The 22,557-nt window shown below is 28.5% G+C and overlaps 1 protein-coding gene across 1 annotated transcript; it reads right to left on the bottom strand.

Moving 5' to 3' along the window:
* Positions 1-1,642: 1,642 nt before the first annotated feature.
* LOC100168233 (peroxisome biogenesis factor 1) lies at positions 1,643-22,186 on the bottom strand. The gene is made up of 19 exons (XM_001948843.5): positions 21,936-22,186; positions 21,642-21,872; positions 20,208-20,322; positions 19,528-20,135; positions 19,136-19,467; positions 18,333-18,442; positions 18,166-18,273; positions 17,943-18,099; positions 17,615-17,780; positions 17,369-17,528; positions 17,132-17,307; positions 16,932-17,066; positions 16,791-16,855; positions 15,929-15,988; positions 15,643-15,829; positions 14,461-14,623; positions 11,173-11,198; positions 1,890-1,996; positions 1,643-1,833 (listed from the first exon to the last, which is right to left on the bottom strand). The coding sequence occupies exons 1-19, from the start codon at positions 22,056-22,058 to the stop codon at positions 1,740-1,742; spliced, it is 3,123 nt and encodes a 1,040-aa protein (XP_001948878.2). The 5' UTR covers positions 22,059-22,186; the 3' UTR covers positions 1,643-1,739.
* Positions 22,187-22,557: the final 371 nt, after the last annotated feature.

Genomic DNA, 22,557 nt, shown 5'->3' with positions numbered 1-22,557 from the left:
TGATATCAAATGTTTACAATTCATCATAGTATGATATGCATTTTCGTCTGCTTTCATTTATTCTTAAAAATAATATCGGGCCAAATTATAGTATTAATGTTTTAAAAAATATTTTTACATGGTTTCAAAACAATGTTTTTATTAAAAAAATTATATTTTTAAATATGACTTGAAACTATTAAAAAATATTTTCAAAAACATTAATACTTTTTGAAATAATGAGTGTTTCATGATAAAAGAATCACCTTGTATAGGTACAATCCTACAATCCTTATTAGTTATTGTTGTAGGTACCACAAAATGGGGGGATACGTGGAGTTGGTGATAATGCGAAAAAGTTACCTAATATTACATTATATACCTTCTGACTGCTTATGTATTTTATATACACCATATTACAATCCTCATTTCATCTTGATAGGTAGTGTCCCAATAGGTTAGGCGTACATAAATGTAGGGGTAGCCGGTTCGAATCTCCGTGAATGAATCGGCGAACAAGTTACAGTGAATACATTTTTTTGCTCTTTTTCCCTAGACTTTGTGCACTTTATGCGAAGACTATGTGATACCTTAAACTGATTTCTCATGGAAGTTACAATGTGATGAAACATAGATGATTATTTTGCTACATCTTATGCACTAACTTCGCAAAACCGGGCATTAAGCGTCACGGTAGTGTCTCAGAGTAGCCTCCGAGTCATAATTATTAACTTCGCATGTCTCAATGTGACTAATATCTATGAGAAAATATTTTGCACACAGGGTACCAACCTAAATCTAACATATTCATTATTCCTATATGGCTATTATACGAATATACACTGAGATACAGTGTCTGCACTTATAGTCGTATATGCTACCTACTCTCTATTAAAATACTCCGGCCCACGAGAGTCCATACGTAAACCGCGAATCGATACTGACGTACGCGACGTCCGCCAGCCGAATTTTCTCCCACCATAGTGTCATTCCCACCACTCGGCAATGGGAATACAGCGGCTCTTAAAAACACGACTAATTAATTGCGTTTTGGGGGTGTTATATGATTCTCCATATTGAATAAAAAAAAACTCGCAAAAAACTCGTAAAAAAATACGTTATAAACTTATAACGTAAACGACACAAAAGACCAGTTATAAAAACGAATTTCGTAAACGTGTTTAATGCTGTCCCTACGTATACACGAATATCAACAACAGCTGTCGGCGATCATTGTCGACCGGCTTCCGATCGGTATGATTCGGCGTATGGAAGGGGAACCGATGCGCAGCGACGGACGCGTTAGCACGTATGGACTCTCGTGGCTGGACTATAGGTACCTAAATAAAAGTTAAAACATTAAAATGAGGGATCACTCGATTTGTAATAACAATTTACTCAGTGAAATTTATGTTAATTTACCAAGCTCACATCTTTATTTGTATTCATTTAAGTCCGTCTTCCGATGTAAAGCTGGCCATTGATATACGTAAGAGAAATGGCGGTTATTGTTGCTTATAAACTATTTTAAGAGTTAAGCACTTCATAATGATGTACAATTACTAGGAAAGTTCAAGGATTCACTGAACTCTGGAGGACTGAATAATGGATATGAATACCTAGATTACAAGATCCAGCAAGTGCAAACAAATTTTAACACTAATCAGCGAACATGCCAATATTTTTTTATTTTTTTAGTATAGAACAAGATTACCTTTTACCTAGATACATTTTTGGTATAGTAAATAATTCAAGGACAATCAGGCGAATGTCGTTTTCTGTTGTCTTCTATTCTCGTTATTTACTTCAGTAATACCTCCGCCATAAATTCTTTTACCAGAAAATACTCTGTGTCTGAAAATAGATTTGTTTTTATGATAAAATCATATTGCATTTATACGATTACTTACATCTCTGCGTAACGGTCGATATCGGATTGATGCAAGGACGGTTTAGTTGATTTTAGGGCATCCAGAAAATCGTCGCTTGTAATCCTTAGCTGACAGCCGGCTTCAGGCTGTAAAAAATAAAATAGAACATTAAAACAAACGTCAGACGCAAGAGGCAAGAACACCTATTCAACAATTACGACACCACGAGTCGTAAACATTAAACATCCATGGTTATTCCAGGGGCGGATCCAGAAATATTTTACGGGGGGGGGGTGGGGGGGGCGCAAAATTGTCCTTAAAATCGTATTCTCCAGGGCTCCAGCAAAAACCGTTTTATTACACAACGTAGACACAGAATACGTCTAGTATAATATTATACAAGATATTATGCGCAGCGTACATTATATTTCACGCTAGGTAATGCAATGCCGATTGCCGAATGCACAAAAATACCACTTTTCACAAATGGAATGATGTGCGACGGCCGACGATTGACGATGGACGGTCGGTTTTCTATAATATTATTAATTAGATTTTTGTAATGTTTTTTTTCCCCAGAAATGACAACGGTAAGGATGGTCGACGACGGCAAGTCATACCGATAATTTTATTTATTTATAGTGCCATAATGGTACAATAATAATGATATTTGGTTTCGGGTAAAATAATAGTAGTTTCGGGTAATAGTTACGACGAAGACAATCTAATTGTCGTCGTGGAGTACAAGAAATTGTTTATCATCGACGACGATCGATGACGGGGTGCAATTTAGCTATAAGCCTATAACAGTACCTAACACAATTACACACTCGCACACAATACATATAAAGTTATATTATTTTATTTTTCGTAAATTTATATTTTATAATACTGTATTTTGTAGTTGTAATGTACCACGAAAATAATCAAAAACCCAAATATTATATAAATTACACAAACATATTTTATTTTGGGGGGCGTTCGTCCCCCCCCCTTGGATCCACGCCTGGGTTATTCTTTTAAGGGGGTCCAGCATATTATCATGTTTTAAGGAGTATTATTTAGTCAATTGACATGACATGAACATTTGGGATATGTCTATGTTTGAGTAGTAAATTAACATTAGTGTACATTTCTGAGAATCGCTGTAATCCCGTGTCGGGAACATGTCAATACTTCGCGAAAAATGAAATATATTCTTGTTTGCATAAATATAAAACTACTAAAAGCGGAAGTAAATTAAACATACTAGAAGCATATGCGGATAGGCCATGCTATTGTACTCGTCTGTGATGGAAGAGAACTTTTGTTACCAATATGGTTATTAGCATTGGTTACTGGATGTTAGTATCATTGGTTATCATTATTATTGAAGATAACAAAATATTATCAATATCCAGCAACCACTGTGGTAACAAAAGTTCTCTTCGATCACAGAATGCTCTGTTTATTAGGTATAGGGCCCATCCATTTCTCTATTATCTATGACTAGAAGTTCGATTATTGTAATTACGAAAAAATGGTTAGATTAATAAGCTTCTAGATCAGGGGTTTTCAACTTGTACGACGTGGCTCCAAGGGAAGTCACCGATTATTATCAAGGGAGTTGCATCCATAAAAGAAAATAAAAATTTGTATTTTATTATTAGCATTATTTGTATGGGAGCCGTTTCAATTGTTTTCAAAATCAGAAGAGGCGTGTTTCCAAAAAGATTGAAAACTCCTGTTCTAGACTATGCTCTTTAGGAATCAAATTTTTGATTTAAAATCAGATGTGCTCAAAATAAATACAAATGTAATGCAATTATTTTATGAGATTTTGGCATGTCAGCAAAATCGTTATGCGCATATATAGTGTGCCCCAGACATAGACCAATAAACAAGTTCTTTATCAACACCTCAATGTATGTGTGGTATAAATTATCGTTTATTTTAAGTCTGGGGCACACAACTAGTAATAACTAATTTTATATACTTATACAGCACACATGCGCAGTGAGAAGAAAAATACATAAGTTTGCTGACATGCCTGTTTATTTAGTTATAGGTTATACATTTAGACAAGTTATAGTGTTTTGAGATAATAATATTTAGACAAATCGATTTGTCGTACCCTCAATAATATTATTGTCTATCATTTTTTTTAATGGGCGATTTTACTCTAAGATTAGTCTAAAACAAAAAAAATAATAATTTTGCGTGAATGATTTTTATTTGTATATTTATCTGTGTTATGCATGGAGAAAAATAGTGCATAGACATATTTTGTTATACATTTATTAATTTTTTTTTTTTTTTTTTAAGGGATATTAGCATAACAGCATCTTATTTTAACATTTTTCGAACATGAAATATCGGATCCTATATCAATAATAAAATACACGATATACACAATATAAACGATTGTCAGGCATCAACTATACAGATAATAGGGAAAATAATATCCAACCGTAGCTGTAGGTACGATCGTAACTCGTGTCAAAATACTCAGATGACAGAGAGTAGATACCATTGTGACATTGTATTGTACATCTATCGATAATTTGAATTAGAGAACAACATTCTAGGGTCACGCCCCCCCCCCCTCCAAAAAAAAAAAAACTCCCTGATTGCGTCGCTGGGATTTAGGTACGAGTTGTAACATGTCATCGGTAGCGCATAATACAACAACTACGGTATAATTAAAGAGCATATTGTATTTACGTTTACAAAAAGAATACAGCAACTTTCCAAACAGAACGCACGGATTCTCGCGTGATTAAAAAAAAACGGAAAAAATCTGTTCAAAGACTCAGAAATAGCGCAATACAAGGCATTTTTACTAAAAAAAATTTTACCCATAAACATCGTGGTTATTTAAACTGAGAAGTGATTGAATTTCGGTATTTTTAATCGATGTTTATCGAGCAAATATAAACAAAGTGGTGCGCGTTAAAAGCACGCCGGCGACATAGCATGGCGCGCGCGCACACACGCACACCCACACAAATGGACAAGAATAGAACGGGATTATTTAATTGCGGCGGGACATTGGAAAGCCATTGAATCAGCGTCTACCGCCGCACTATCCATCCTTTTGAGGACCGGCGTACCACACAGGGACAGGTTCGTGATAATGACTTCTTTACTTTCGTAAAGTATTGTTTGCGTTGGGTTTCGATTCTGGAAACAGAATTGGTTTCGCAGCCGCTACACTGTCACCGGTCGGGGCGGTATAAAATATATATTTGTGTTTTTTTTTTTTACCATTATTATCGTTATTATTAATTATTTCTTTTTTCTTTTTATGTAAATAATGAGGACTCCACTGATTCACTTAAAAATAAACGGAAATAAACGGCGGCAGTGGAGGATTAATAAATACGCACCGTATTAAAAATCAAACAAACAACAATTCCAGTTCAGCACCAAAAGCGGGAAAGCAAACTATATATAATATAATACCAAACACATGATAACAGTGAATTGAAGATTTTTTTTAATCCATCCTGATCCGTGACCGCACGACTCGGGGACCACGGTATCCGAGTGAATACAAATACAACTGTTTAAAGGTAAATCTGAAAGGCGCTTTTTTATATTTTTACTTTAGAACTGGCTATTCGAAAGCATTTTTGTTTTGGTGACCGGTAACCACCCGTCCACCCACATAAGCAGTGCGGCGTACACAGATATTTTAAATTACATTGCTATATGGCCACTGAGACATTTTCAACAACAAAAACGTACGTTACATTAAAGATGTATGCATATATAATAATATATATGTAGGTACATAGTAATATATTTATGCATAATTTGTATATGTATACAGAGGCGGACTTAACATTTTTTCGCCTCTAGGCATTACAACACTAGCGCCCCGTACATTGGCGTGCGCAATACAATTTTGCATAGGTACATTTGTACACTTGTACAATAATTAAATCATTTTGCACCTTGATTTAACTGAGCACTGTAGTCTCTATAATCGTAATCGATTAGCAAATTTCTGAACAGTATGCAGTATGCACTATACAGGAGACGGGCGACAGTGACAGCGTCGCAATATTTATTATTATTAATTACTTTATCAAGACACCTGATTTCCAGAATTAATTCCAGTATTCTAATATTCCAGTATTATACTATGTATAATCAATGATATTAGGCAACGCCGGCAACTGCCTCGTCGAGTGTCGATGTCGAACTTCTAGCGGTGGCGGCGCGCGCTGGTCGCAGGGTTAAACTCAAACGGCAAGGTTATTATAGCTTATCAATTAAACTGCGATGTGACTACGTGAGCCATTCTCCAGTTTCGTGCAAGTTGTATACGAAAAAAATTAATATAAAATATAAATTTAGGTAAATAGAATTACGAAATTATGAAAAAGTAAAAATTAACCAAAAAGTTGCGCCCCCAAAAATATTGCGCCCTAGGCCAGTGCCTTGGTGGCCTATGGGTAAATCCGCCTTTGTATGTATATATAATTACATATTATATATAATATATAATGTATATATTAAATTGTATTCATTTTTATATTACATTAATAAGTGTACTAAAAAAATACTAGTGTTTGGAAGGAACGGATATCTGGAACAAATTCTTTTTCAAAGAACGAGAAAACGAACTAGTTCTTTTCTTTAAGGAAAAATAACAAAATTGTTTGTTCCTTTCTAGTTCCAATAATTTACACAGATAAGTATGTAAAAATCGAAATTAAGATATATTTTTTTAATGTGTATAATGTATATTCCTAATTAGTGATTGTTATCGAGTATCGACGTTAAGACAATCGACATACGTTAGCCAAAAATTTAATTTTGAAGACAATCTTAAAATATATAATAATATATTGCATAAACATATAAAATATGTACCTACTTGTAGTTATATATTATAAATAAAAATTAAAGAAGCATGTATAATACGAAAAAAAAAACATTGATGATTAAATAAGAATTTTTATTTTATTTGGAACTAAAAAAGGAACTCTTTCATTTTCCAAAGGAACGACAAAGGAACGAATTCTTGCAAAGGTGGGCAAGTTAATGAAAATAATTAACTCAAGTTAAGTTAAGTTAAGAGGACACAAGATCGATAAGTTAAAAGTTAACAGTTAACAAATTATAAATTTAACTCGATAAGTTAAAAGTTAATATAGAAAATAATATTAACTTAACTCAGTTTAAAAAAAGTTAATCTATTTTTTTTAAACTTAGTATTTAAATCACATAAAGAGTGAATGTGTCTTTCTAGTTTCTAATTTATAAATTATAAAAAACAATTTTATTGTACTTTTATCATAATGTACACTGTTACCCTTTTCCTTTTACTTTACTATTATTTACTAATTTAAACAATACTCATCTCAAATTAATAATTTAACAAATATATTTTTTTATATCGTATATAAATTGAATGTCATAATACGTGAAGATGCGTACATGACCTTCATATATATTAAAAGTTACGTATATAACATTAAAACATAGGTAACAATAGTTATTGTCAATTTGTAATTTAAAATTATTAATTTTATTAAAAACATTTATAATTGCAACTCGCATAATATATAATTTACAACTTAATAATATATATTTATATACACAAAATAATTATGTTGTCAAGAAAATGTTTGTCATTTTTTATTGGATTATTTTTATTTTATACTGATATAGTAATATTTACGTATAAATGAAAAATTGTAAAATGTTTTCAACTTGATGGATTTTTTTAAAATCAACTCAGAAAAGCTAAGTTATTTCAACTGTAAATTAAACTAGTCAAGTTCATAAGTTGATTAAAAAATAAACTAACTAGTTAAGTTAAAAAGTTAAAAAAAAAATTAACTTTTTAACTAGTCAATTCCGATCTTTGGTATTATGTAATAAATACTGCTATTAATTATGTAACCACTATCTGCAGCTACATTGTACTTAGTACTTTTTTTCGTAAGAGTGGTGAGCTAATAAAATTAAGCGGTGCTTAGTTTATATATTTGTCATTTGCGTATAAGTGCCAAGTGGATGGGTTCCGTACCTCCGTATACCAACTAATATATACATAATAAATATATAACATAAACATTAAACACATAATAAACATTTTGAAAATGTACCAGTAGCCCTCAAAGAAATGTACCAATTGGCAATTTCCCTTAACTATATTATGTACTAATTGCCCTCACATATTATTATATACAATATTATATTAGTACAATACCAACTCGTAAATTAGGGGAAGTAAATATGTATATAATCAATAATATAATATCTAAAATAATACATATATAATAAAAATAGTATACAATTATATATAATATGAATGTATTTTATTTTGTAATAATAATTAATAAAATAATATGAATATAATAAGCGAAAATAAAAAAATTCATATCATAGTAAACTAATTAATATAATAGTTATAATTATTATAAACGGCTTACAATATAATTTGTCAACAAAAAGTATAAAATGATAATAAAAAAATTTAATAGGTATATTTAATATACATAATATAATTACAAATATTAACTTTTTTCCAACATTTTATAAATTTTTTTTTTACAAATTATATTTTATGTCACTCATTATAACTATAAACATATTTATTATTTTAATTTATTTACATATTTACCTTCTTTATTTTAAGGGTTGTTATTGTAATCGTGTACCTATATAATATATGAGAGTAATTGGTACATTTGGTTGAAAGCAACTAGTACACTGGTACATGCAACACGCTATTCGTTACCACGGCACTCGATATCACCATTGATTTTATAAAAAACAATTATATTACTTAGGTATATACTTTTGTTGGTACATCGACCGAACAGACTTCAAATTTCCCAACAATAAAATGTGGATCTTTTTATATATTATTATATATATTTGTTTTGTATAATACGGCAACGGATTTTTTGGGGTGAGATAATAGAGTTGTTATTAACCGTCTGCACACACATGCGCGCCGCAAATGAATAATTCAAATAATAAAAATAATAATAAAAAAATAAATATAAAGAAGACTCCCCCAAGAGCACGCTCGTTGCGCGTACACACGCACACACGTCGTGTTATCTTATTTTTATTTGCTTGCCGAATCCAAATTGGGGGACGCTCGCAAGGCGGCGGCACATTTCTTTTATGCACTGTTATTGTATATTATACGCCATGTTCGCGGATAATACCCCACTTGATTGCCTTATTTGTTTACTTGGTTTAATAATATAGATATATTATATTGCACATGCTGTTATATAAGCGACCCGCGTTCGACACCATTACGCCGATATCGCAGACTTATAATACGATTATTATGTGGATAATATAATAATATTATTATCTATCGCGGGTGAAACGGCTCCGTACTATAGATATTATTATATCTATGCTCCGGAATTGTTCCTGAGCAATCAAGCGGACGGGTGAGGTACTAGGTAAAGCATAACCGAATGGAAAAACAGGCCAGCACATCGAGACTTTTATGATGCTGCGTTGAAAAATGATTCTTTAAAGCGATAATTCAAATTTTGTTCAAAACTTTTGATGACATAAATTAAATTAAAGATAAAATAATAATTGTGGTAGGTGTACCTATGTATTTATTGTTTATTAAAACGGTAAACATTATAGGTATAACAGATGTGCAATGTTCAATTATTACACTGCTGAGGGTTATTCGAATAACCAAAAAGAATGTATAAATTATATTATAAGTAAATCAAAAACTAAAAGAGTACTAAACACTATCTATATTATATATACCTAGGTACCAGTATAAACTAAATACCAAGATGCCTACATACAAATAGAAGACCAATAAAACACGTAACGATTATAAGACGCGTCAATGATGATAAAAAATATTTGTCGAATATACAATATATAAGTATACAACTAATACCTATAATAATAATATATCTAATGCAATTTACTAATAAAACATATCACTCAAGAGTCAAGATACTTTGTGTATTATAAATTTGGTAGGTTATATGTGGGATGCAATATAAAACCTAAAAACTAGAGACTAAGTACCTACTTACGATATATAAATAATATTACGAGTCTTAAATCCAAAATATTATATTATATGTACCTTGAAGCTTCAGAGTTCAATACCTTATTTCGAAAAAGTTAAATTATAAACATATCTGCATATTTTTATTGATGGAAAACAGTCCTTTAGAAATTGTCTTATATTTAGACATTTAGTACCTATTAGCTTTGCAATCTCACATTAGATATTAGTATTATAAAATAAAAATTGCATGAACATATTGTGTGTGCGCTAGTTACAATGCTCTTTTAGACCAGGATTTAAACGGATAGAGATAGCCAATTTTAGTAAAAGCTGTTTTCCTTAGAATCTTATCAAGATAAATTGTCTGCAATAATTATTGTTTTTGGTTTTTAATTTTTATCAGAAAGAATATTGGTAATAACAAACGATTTTTTTTCTTTGTTCTGTAAAACAAAAATACGCATATTTGGTTTATTTCAGTAGGTAGATAAGAATAAGCTAAATAAAGTATGCCCCTGGGAAGGACATAGGGACTGAAAGGGTATTAAGAGGACGTGGACCCCGCATGTGTTGTCTCCGTCTTACAAGTGCGTTAAGTTGCAAATTTTACGTTTAACTTGTTGGTGTAAAAATTAGAGTGAATTGACTTCTAATAAAATTTAAAGGTAAGATTATTATCTAATCAATCACAAATGTTTTTTATTATATTTACATTTTAAAACGAGTTATGAGTATTTTAATATGTACTAACAATTTACAATTTTAAAATACTCATAACTTGCTTTAAAATTAAAATATAATAAAAGCCTACGAGATTTCCTAGATAATAATCTTACCTTTACATTTTATAAGAGGTCAATTCACTTTAATTTTTAAACTAACGGAGCTAAACGTAATCTGCTGAGTAAAATATGCTATGTTACGCACTTGTGAGACGAAGACAACAAATGCGGGTGCCATGTCCTCTCAAGAGGACGCCACATCTGAATTTATTGTCTCGGTCTTACAAGTAGGTAAAGAACATGAAGGGGCGAAGGAAAGTGCCAACATGAAAAAAGGTACGGAGATACGATTTTAAAATTAAAATATAGCAAAAAAACCGAAATGCAAACATATGTCAGTTAATGATTATAACGTTAAGTTTGATTATAAGTAAATTCGAACTTATGTTACTTAAGATAACGAAATTAAACGTGAAGTTCTGAACGTTAATTTGGTATGGTGGGCACTTGTAAAACAGAGACAAGAAATGTAGGCGTCTTCATTATAGGTAGGTACTCATATAATACTCATATAATAGGTACTCACATTCAAAGACGATGCACAGTCTTGATCTGAAAAAAAATGGTATATTTAAGTCAATCGTCAATGGTTATACTTTAAAACTTATAAGTTATAAAATTCCAAATATATAAAAGTACCTGTAATGTAATGTATAAAGATATTTTAGTAAATAATAATAATGCTAATTAAAGGAAATTGTTTTAAGAGGAGAATACACCCGCACATATGTGTTGTCTCCGTCTAACGAATTTACAACATACCACTTTATGTTCGACAGTTCTAATTTAGTGTAATAAGGTTTGATATTAGAGTAAATTATCCTATAACCAAACTTAAAAGTAAGAACATTATCCGTATACCTGTTATATTTTTATTATACCTATGTATAATAAAAAGTTAATTAAATCAAATTTAGTCTTTTGGCTGTTAGGGATAATACAAAAATATTAAACAAGGTAATAATGTACTTCGATAATAAGAAATATACAGGTATTCTATATTAAGCACTTTAGATTGAAATGTGAGTATGAATGAAAAGTACCTAACACAAACTTCTATTGGTCTCTGTCCTCTGATAGTCCGATAAAAATATCTCTAAATGTATAGTTTATGTAAATGTTTCTTTTTTTTTTACTTGTGACAAGTGTCAAACATTTTCATATTATTCGACGAACACGAAGGATACCATTAAAATACTAAAGAAAATGCCTCGTATCAGATTCCGGTGTCAAAAAAATAAAATGACGTTTGTTAGAACCCTCTTTTATACAAAATAATAAGTTCACAAATAATATATTGAATGGAAGCTGATAAATAGTATTATGATTTATGGAACTGATTTTACTGTCGTCTGTCAAACTGAATAAAGTTATAACGATAGTAATAGTTTATTATCATATTCAAATAGAATTATAAAGTATTTAATTGATTTTCCCGTAAAACTTTAACATAATAGTTGATGAGACTTACAATATGAAAGTATCAAACAGATTAAATGTAATAATAACAATGAAAAAAATATTTACTAAATTAACTATTATTATTTATAACTTAATTTTATAGTCCGTATCCACCCGATTTGAGATATTTTGTCATACCTATAATAGTATTTTTTTCCGCTTAAACATATAAAATAGATATGTACCTACAATGATATTGATTTGTAACTTAATTTCTTAAATGGTATTCAGTTAATATAAAGCCCCTTCCCAGTTCCCACAGATTGTTGGAAAAGTTTAAATATTAAGAAGAAGCGAATAATTTGATGGTTCTATACATATTACATAATATACGTAATTTAATTATTATTTTTTATGTAGGTACCCTCTATTTCGAATAAAAGTTACCATTTAGTTTCATGCAGCGCTATCTGTACAACAAAAATTTAATACCATATAAAAGGGTAATTTCTAGAATTTGTAAAATAAATAAATACCTACCATTTAATGCCAGAAAATGGTGGATTTTACCCAAGTTGGTTTTTAACAAGATTTATTTATTACTTACCTATAGTAAAACGTATTTTAATAATTAAATTTTTTATGATTAAATGTGTGAATGTTTAGTGGCTAATATTATTCTTTATGTACACAAGTACAGTATTTATTATTTTTAATATGCATCTTTACTTTCTGCGTTTTGTCATTTGACTTAAAATTTTGTCTCAAATATATTTCCTATTTTGTTTATTTAAAATAGTTCTTTTGTACTCATTTTAATTAGAAATTGGGTTCAAGTAAAATACAGACAGTTCTGTTGTTCTGAAGTACCCTTTTAGATCAGTTAGATCATATTATTATACAAGTATACTCAGGGCTCTCATAAGACTTGGGCGATCGAGGCCCATACCCCAGGCCTCGCGTCTTGGACCCCTTGTTTGGACCCTGCGCTCACGCACTTGAAAAATCATAAGTTTTCTTTCAATACCATTATTTACATATTATACTACAAAAATAGTTTGAATTTCTATTTGAAAATATTATATTATGAATGAAATCAAATCAAGTATGAAATACTTGTACAATTGTACAGTATACACTATGGTAATACAAGTGAAAATTCTTCTATATAGTGTACTAAACAAATGGAGAGCAACAACATGACATCCAATTAATACAACTTTTCAGTTCCTATAAGTAGTATCCAGTGACAAATTGTCAAAATCATATTTGTATGATCTTAAAACCAAAAAATAAAACTTGGAGATGTTTAATTATTTATAATATATACATATAGTATGTCTATATTTATACACACTCGAAATACATTTAGTATTTTTAGTGCAACAACAAGCATTTATTATCCATTTACATAATTATATCTCTGTATTTAACAATAGGATTTTTCTGGTTGTTGCACCTATTGACATTTTTTTCTTCTTCATAATATGAAATTAAAAACTAATTTCAAAATAATATGGACATGCTTTGTTGTTGCTCTGAGGTTTTCAAATTATATATTATTGTTATCAAATCATAAATTGGTAAAGTGAGGTACTGGTAAATGTAATAAGTGAAAATATTTTATATATACTATTTTTACATTTTTTTACAGGTCTCGCTATAAGAGTTATGTCCTGGGCCCAGAAGATTGTAGAGGCGGCCCTGAGTATACTAGTTTATGATCTTAGGTAGTACCAGTATGTGATATGTTTATCAGCTATCCGTTATAAATATTTGTAATAAAAATAAAAATTGGTTTTTGAACTTTTATTTAATTAGCAATTTATTAAGAGAATTAAAAAAAAATAAAACATTTAGTAAGTATTTAGCAGCACATACTAAATTAAAGTATTTTATTCTTTCAAATAAGATACTATTGAATATTATGTTGTACTTCACTGTATAGTTATTTATAAATATTTTAAAACCTGTACTGTGGGTTACAATTCTGAATTCACTATTCTATATGAGCAGTGTTACATATATTTAATTTCATATTTCAAAGCAGAATATTTTTCTGAGCATTTTGATACATAAAAATTGAATTTAAGATGATTATCTTATGAGTTATAAGTATTTAAAGTTTAGATGAGCAAAGTAGTGACCAACATTTTGCAGGTTCCCCGCGTACCACTCCACTCCATTCATATAAACTTTAAATACTTGTAGTTATGTAAAACTGTATTATGTCATTGAAGAAAGTAAAAAACTTCAAAAATGTGAAGGATAAAAAATATTTAAGAAACTATAAATTTCATTAAAATGTTGCTTTTAAAAATTATAAATAAAGTAAATTTTTTTTTTTGAAATATTGAGTGTTCAATGATAAAAGAATCACCCGGTATAATATCAATGAATATCGTTAGCGTACCTTTCAGTAATCTTTTTTCTGCAATTGAAAGTGTTGTGTATAACAGTCCATTTAAGTCTGCGCCAGTATAGTTGTTTGTTTCAGTAGCTATAATATGTAAATCGACATCTTCAGACAATGAAACTTTGTTACAAAGTACTCGTAATATATCTTCTCTATCACTCTGGAAAAAAAATGAATATAGATTTTTTCTATTATGAACTTCACTATAATAATTTAACTTTATTTAAATATTAAAAAATATAGGGATTTTTATTATTAAGGAACGGATTTTATGGTAAATACATATTTTTATTGGAATGAGGTATTTTAACTCTGATAAAAAATGTATACGATTTAGATCATTCTAATTAAAATAAACCCAAATTTATTTTTACATATTTTTACATATTTTGGTATAAGTACATATTTTAGTACTTATTTTAGTGATTTTCAATTTTTGATGACATTAAACATTATCTGTTTCGTCTAAATTAACAAGATTAGTAATTTTTGACGACCACCAAATATTATCATTATCTAAATGGCATTTACATACTTATTTCCGGCACGTGGCATGCCACTATATAAATTAGAACTAGTTCAGTACCTCTTGTTAATGCCTGATGATATAAATATAAAATAAGGAAGTGGTACCTACATTGGAATGTGAATTACGCCCCTATCACATCTGTTGACGTAGAACGGTCTTTTAGTCAATACAAGAGTATTCTCCGACCAAACCATCGCAATTTTTCATTTGCAAACCTTCAACAATATGTTGTTTCTCATTGCTTTGTTCCGGAACAATAGTTTTATATACCTACATTGTTTGTAATACTTTTATTTATAAAATATTTTTTTTTTTTGTAATTTTCAGTGCCTACTAATACATTTTTTTCGATATACATATTTTTAATTTTTTTTTACATATTTTAATAAAATTAATTACATATTTATGTACATATTTTGATTTTTTTATTACAATCAAGTCCGTTCCCTGATAATTATTATAGTTAATACAGAAACGAGTAAGGGTATAACAGAGCAAACAAAATTACATTTAGGAAAAATCTGTTTGAATAATGCAGATAAATATTTATGGTTCAACGACAATTTTCCATTTAAGTACAGAACTGTACATTATCATTAAACAGTCAGTTTCGGATATAAATTGATTTAAAAAATATAAAATAACCTTACCATTGTTGGAATCGGACAATGTAATTTGACCCCAATTCGACCAGGTCTTAAGAGTGCCTGATCAACAAGATCTGGGCGAGAAGTGGCTGCAATCACCCATACACCTTCAAATGTGTCAACACCATCTAACTGGGTTAAAAATTGGTTAACCACTCTGTCTGTCACTCCAGTTTGATCTGAACCTCGACTACAAATTCCATTTGCATAATATTTGTAAAAACAATAATAAACAAATAAATACATAAAACAATTTATATTAACAACAATAATAATCAACAAAACTGACTTGGGTGCAATACTTTCAAACTCATCGAAGAATATAATACATGGTTTTGCGTTTTGAGCTCTGTTAACATAAATATAGTATGCAAATTATATTAAATACAAAACTACACATAAGTAGTTAAATACATAGATATGCATGTTAGATTAAACCATTTAGGATACAGACTATAACTAGCATAAATTATCAGTAAATATAAATATAGAATACATTTATATCATTGAAGGACTGTTATTTCAAAAAAATATTATCGGATAAATTTAAGTTACACAGTGAAAATAATTCTGGTTATAAATAAATGTTAAAATATGTACATATTGGTAAATATAAATAATATATAATACACTATATAATAATCATCATAATACAATACTGTTGAACCTTTTTAACATGTTATTGCAAATAAAATATTTCTTAAAATATACAAAAACAATAAACTACATACATAAACAAACTTTGTAATCCATCTTTCATTATTTATTTGATGCAAAATCAAACATTTAAAATACATAAAACAAATACAGACTATGTAACATGACTCATGACCAGTCTATACTGTGTTTTATATAAGAATTGCTAGCTTACACTAAGTGCCACACTCTTGAGAGCTTCACTTTATTATTCGACAAACAACTAAATTGCATTTTGCAAGATTTAGGTCAAATGATTCCATACCCAATCATTGGAATCAAAAGTTATCAAAGATTTATTAAGGAACGTGGTCTGGACAAATCAGAAGAACAGTTAATAGCTTGCCCGAAATTACTCTTATAAAATAAATGTTCTGGCGCTAATTTTTAACTTTTAGATTATAATCAATCTACCAACACATCAATTTAAAAAAAAAGTATATAATATAATTTACCTTTGAAATACTTTTCTCACGCTTTCTTCACTTTCACCAACATACTTGGAAAGCAATTCAGGACCCTAAAATAAAATCAAAAATTTTTTTAATTATTAATTTATAAACAAATTATAACCAAAAAAATATTCAAAAAATTACATTGACGGAAATAAAATTTAAGTTACTCTCTCCAACTATTGCTCTTGCTAACAATGTTTTGCCTGTACCTGGTGCACCATACAATAAAACTCCTGACTGAAGTTTAAGAGGACATTTACTAAAAACATCAGAATACTAAAATGAAGAAAATAAACAAAGTTACTACAAGATAATAATAGGAGAAAATAATTTAAACTTACTAAAGATGGCCAAATTATTGTTTCCGTAATTGATTGTTTAGCTTTTTCTAGACCACCCACTTGTGAAAAATTAACATTTTTTTCTTTAAATAATTTTACGTTATGCAATGAAAGTGGAACAGTTTTTTCAAAAACATCAGTTAAAATAGTTTTATTCAATGTTGCATCACATCCACCTATTAAAATAAAAATATTATTACAACTAAATTAGATACAGTTCATTATAATTATATTTACCCTTAAAGATTTCAAACAAAACTTTATCACAATAATCAATAAGATCTTGAATTACATAATTATCCATTTTATCACAAATACCCATTAAAAAGTCATCATCGACATCTTTATTAAATTTAACTTTTTTGAGGCGTTTAGATATAATTATTTTCCTGTTTTCCTGTCAATTTCATTAAATATTGTTTAATAGTTTAATATCATAGATATTGTAATCATATTATTATTATAAACAGGTTTAATTAATACCTTATCAATTAATGGTATATGTATCACAGTTCTAAACACATGTTTAAACTGTTTTGAAAATAAATTTTCATTTTCTTGATTTAATGGCTTAGCAGTACAAACAACCCTTATACAATACTGATTATTAGTGTAATTTTCAATCATTCGCATTAACAAATGAAGAGGTCTATAACAATACATTATATATTAATATAATAATTAAGTGTAATAACAAAAACTTGATATTACAAAGAAACAACATTTGAATTAATTTTAACCTAATTATTATAAATAATTAAGGTTTTCATTAAAATATCAAATATTTAACATTTTAAAAAGAATTTAATACCGTAGATATATCTTAGACATGTCAGCATGCTCATTAGGTTCAGAATTTAAATGACATAAGTCATCAAAATCATCTATAACAATAATAGCAGGCTGATAATACAAACATTCTTGAAAATCGCTGTTTAATTGTTTTTGAACTGTTTCCCACAATTTTCCTATAAACATATTAAACAGTTTTAATAACTTATAAATAACAATATTGGTTAATGTGTTATAACAACCTGCTAAGAAACGCCCATTAATCCAAATAATTTTTACAAAATATGGACACTTAGAAAGTTTATCACAAAATAATTTAGCTGCTGATGTTTTTCCAGATGCAATTGATCCTTGATTAAAAATTTTTAATTAAAATTTACAGACTAATAGTATTTTAATTTGTATTTACCAGTTATCAATAAATTATCAAATGCAAAAAATTTTTGTGGTAAAGTAGTGTAACATTGTAAGCCAGGTTTCAAGCATAAAGATCCAGCATAATTCATTTGATTAAAACATCTAGAAAACATTTTTTAATATTTTATTAATTATTTTCACTAAATAATAAAAACTAATATAAGTATAACAAATTAATATAATACAAATAATATTAAATTAAAATAAGTTAGAAAAGCTAGCTCTGCGAGCATGCTAAATGCATGGTTTCTAAACATATTTTATTATGACACAATACATTATAATTCCATATAAAGTGTATGTACAGTAACTACAGCCAAAAAATAAATACCTTAATATCAACAATCATAACTATGGACTGGTAACTAACAGACGAAGGAACGGATACAACGGGGATATAAGGTGTTCTAAACATATGTTTAGAAACCTAATATAACCAAACAAATATATGATTATATCCTCATAATTTTAGGCAACAGAAAACGTTTACGGGGTCTTAAAAATTGTATGTTATAGAAGTTCCAAGAATTTTAATACCGTGATATTGATACAAGACATTATGTTTTAAATATAAAATAACAAGTAACAGCTTGTTTTTAATATTTCAATAATAAAGAGTTTTAGCCACTCTTTATTATATAATTAATTGTACAAAATTGTTTTTATTAAAATATCTTCAACTTCTACTTAACTGAATAAACATTTTTAATTATTAAGTAGTAGAAAAATATAGGTACTAAAATTAAAAATAATATAATAATAATATTACTAAGTATACTGGATTTTGTAACATACTTTAAATCATAATGTTCCGGCTTTGAAATGTTAGATATCAGAATTTCTGATATTAGCTTAGGATCAGTGGTTTTTATCGAATTCACATGATTATTGCGATAGTTTTTATCAGTTGTACTTGTAAATGAGATCATTCCAAAATTAAATTCATTAAGTAAAATAAAAGGAATATTTGATGGAGAAAATGTCACTAATACATCTATTGCTGATATTTTATTGTATACCACTCGTATTAAAGTTGAATTATTTAAAACCAAAACTTCTCGAAGTGTGATTTCATCTTTCAATCGCTTTATTGTACATTCGATAAATGATTCTTCCTCAACTATTTTCTAAAATCAAAAATAACAAATAATGAAAAACTTTTAATAATAGTAATAATTTGACCTTACATTGTTGTTTGATGGTGAAATATTAATATTCTGAACATCACAAATTTCATTTTCAATTTGGCTCAGTGGTTCCAATATTACTTTTGAATTCATTTTTAAACCCAAAATCTTGCTTAAGATATTGGTAACATAAATAGTTGGCCAAGTAATAGCTTCCATTTTTTCAATATTATTCATAAATGGGTCTAATGGACATAAACGTACAATTACAGATGGGTTTTTAATTTTTGATTTAATTTGAGAGTCTTCTGATTTCATTCTATCAATTTCATGAATGAGTGATATTTTAACAAAACTATTCTTAGTAGAATAGGCATCAATGTTTTTATATATTATTGACATATGTGCTTTAGAAACAAGAGCACAATAATCATATATATAATCAGATTCTAATAATGTTTTTTCAACTAAAACTGTGCGATAAATAAAACGATTGTGATATTTTGTAATAGGAATACAATGATTTTGATTTATTGCGTCTGTTTGAACACTATCATCTATATTTTGATTAATGTTAATATTTCTATCTGAAGACATTACATTGGGTTTTACAACTATTTCAGTAGAATCTTTTAATGATCCAACTTGTAAGCCGTTTTCTAAATCATCTGAAAAATAAATGTACAATATTATTTAAAACATTATGTTAATGAACTCTGAAAATATTATTATAATATTACCTATACAAATTTTTAAATGTACAAACTTCGATACCCATATTGGGAAAATTCGATTTTTATGAACTATTTGTAGTTGTTGTAAAATTCTATCTTGAAGTGAAACATTATTTAGCATCTGAAAAATAAATAGGTAGATACATTTTATTTTGGCATTTCAATATTTTTTTTAAATATAATTTATATATTTTATCATTTATTATATAATATTAAAAGAAAACTAGGTATATATCTAAACATATATTTATACTATATAATTTGAATTATATTATTTTATGAAAAATAAATAATAAATAAGTTTTTAAAGGGCATGACTGAAATTAATACTTTGTGATATAACTCAAATACTTATGTGCATAGTATTATGTTATAATGGTCGAAAATGTTAACTATTTTTTAAATATTGTTTGCATTAAATGAATGCTTATATAAATGGACATTAAATACTACACTAAAATTATTTACTGATAAATGCAGTGGAGTAATTAAGAAGGATTAGAGGATGTGGTCTCATCCGGGCCATAACACTTACCAAAGTGCAAAATATTTTTTTTCTTTATATAGTATACGCTAAGTATTTCTTAATTTTATTTAAAAATTGAAAACACACTTGAATTTAATTTTATGAACCTATCGTTTACAATTTATTATATTATAGCTGGAATGAGTGTGACTAATATGTTATCAAAACATTGTTCATGTTTATGATGAGCGTAAGAGTCATAACTTATGATTGGACACTGAAAATTAAAAACTGTTAAGAAAAAACTCGAAAGTCTATTCATATTTTGCAAATAGGATTAAAAAGGAACACATTTATACCTCTCAAATACTTGGCAAGACAAGGAAGGGGCTGTTGACAATTTTATTCCAGAACCTAAATGTTGAAATTAAATATATCAATTAAGAGGATGTTGTATCTGCATGTGTTGTCTCTATCTTATTAACGCATATTATACAAAAATGTATATGCAGCAATTCCAATTCCGTATTGTTAGTGTGAATTGACCTATTATCAAACTTAAAGATAACATTATCTGTGTTCCATTGTTGGTTTTATTGGAATATTTAAATCTTTAAGTGAATTATAGGATTTTTAAATATTAATATTATACATACCTAGTTATAACTCATTTGACAATTGTAATACTTATATCATGTTATACATTAGTAAAACAGACAACAGATGTGGGTACGACGTCCTCACAATATCATTATTTTTACAAACAAATAGAATACCAAATAGTTTGGTTTTAGTTAGCAATACATACAATTTTCTTTAAAATGTATACTAGGTAGGAATGTGTATCTTTACTCTTTAGGAATATCATCAGAAATATCATTAATCATTAAACATTTGATAATATTAGTTATATAATGATAAATAAAATTTCACAAATTTGATAGTCAACAAGCTATTATCTGTTTATTACTTACTAATAGGTCCCAATCTGCATTAGTGACTGGGGTAACAAAGACTCTTTCTAATGGACAAACTTGATCAATTAATGAAATCAACACATACTGTGATGCATTAAGTCCTATTGATGTTGATAGTTCATAACTAATATTAAATGAATCAGCTCCATTTGAATTGCATGGAGTTTGACAATAGGACGCATAAAACTCTTGTTGCACACCGTCAATGGCTGTTACTTTAAGACAAACCTATTTAACAACAAAAATGTACTAAATTAGTTTCTAAAGAAAATATTTATGCAAAAGATGTACTGTATGATTGTGGTGTCTCTGGTCGTTGAGTTCACGAATCAGCTTTGAAGACAAATGCACAAAACTATCTTCTACAGGAATTATGTTCACCTGCAGCATACGGTCATTCATTTTACTAGTCATCCAACGATTAAATGCGCGTGTAAGTAATTTTATTAAACTTCATTAAAATCTAGTTGATTATTAATTTATGATTTCAAGATTTAGATTTGTCATGTTATATGTGAAAAGTAAACAATAAACATTTTGAATTTCCAAATCCAAACATACTATCAAGCGATACTGATAGTAATAAGTTGATAACAGTGGAGGTAGATCGTAGATAATATTATTTACAATGACGCCATGGTGTGAATATGAACAGACAACAGCGACGTAATATACTTTGAAGTTTGAACCACGTCTCAAGACTTGAAGTGAAAAAGTTGAAAAGTCTAGACAGTCCTTACAAATAAAAAATGTAATCCTAGATAAAATGTTTAGATCAAAGATTGCAAACAGTCTGTTATTCAACCAAAATGAAGGTAGATATCAATCTTTGGTCAATCGACATACAGACGGACCTACTAATGTGATTATATTTTTGAAAATGGTTTTGAATTCATATTTTTTGAGATCTATA

The sequence above is a fragment of the Acyrthosiphon pisum genome, chromosome X (assembly GCF_005508785.2).
Source record: "Acyrthosiphon pisum isolate AL4f chromosome X, pea_aphid_22Mar2018_4r6ur, whole genome shotgun sequence".
Classification (NCBI taxonomy): Eukaryota; Metazoa; Arthropoda; class Insecta; order Hemiptera; family Aphididae; genus Acyrthosiphon; species Acyrthosiphon pisum.
This window is presented reverse-complemented; position numbering and strand designations above follow the sequence as displayed.

What these genes read in the sequence shown, in the direction of transcription:
- LOC100168233 (XM_001948843.5), bottom strand. Translation starts at nt 22,058, where the DNA reads ATGACTAGTAAAATGAATGACCGTATGCTGCAGGTGAACATAATTCCT. An exon ending in ACATTTAAAAATTTGTATAG is followed by an intron (nt 20,136 to 20,207) that starts GTAATATTATAA and finishes TTTATTTTTCAG; the next exon opens with ATGATTTAGAAAACGGCTTA. An exon ending in ACTGTGCATCGTCTTTGAAT is followed by an intron (nt 1,997 to 11,172) that starts GTGAGTACCTAT and finishes TATTTTTTACAG; the next exon opens with CCTGAAGCCGGCTGTCAGCT.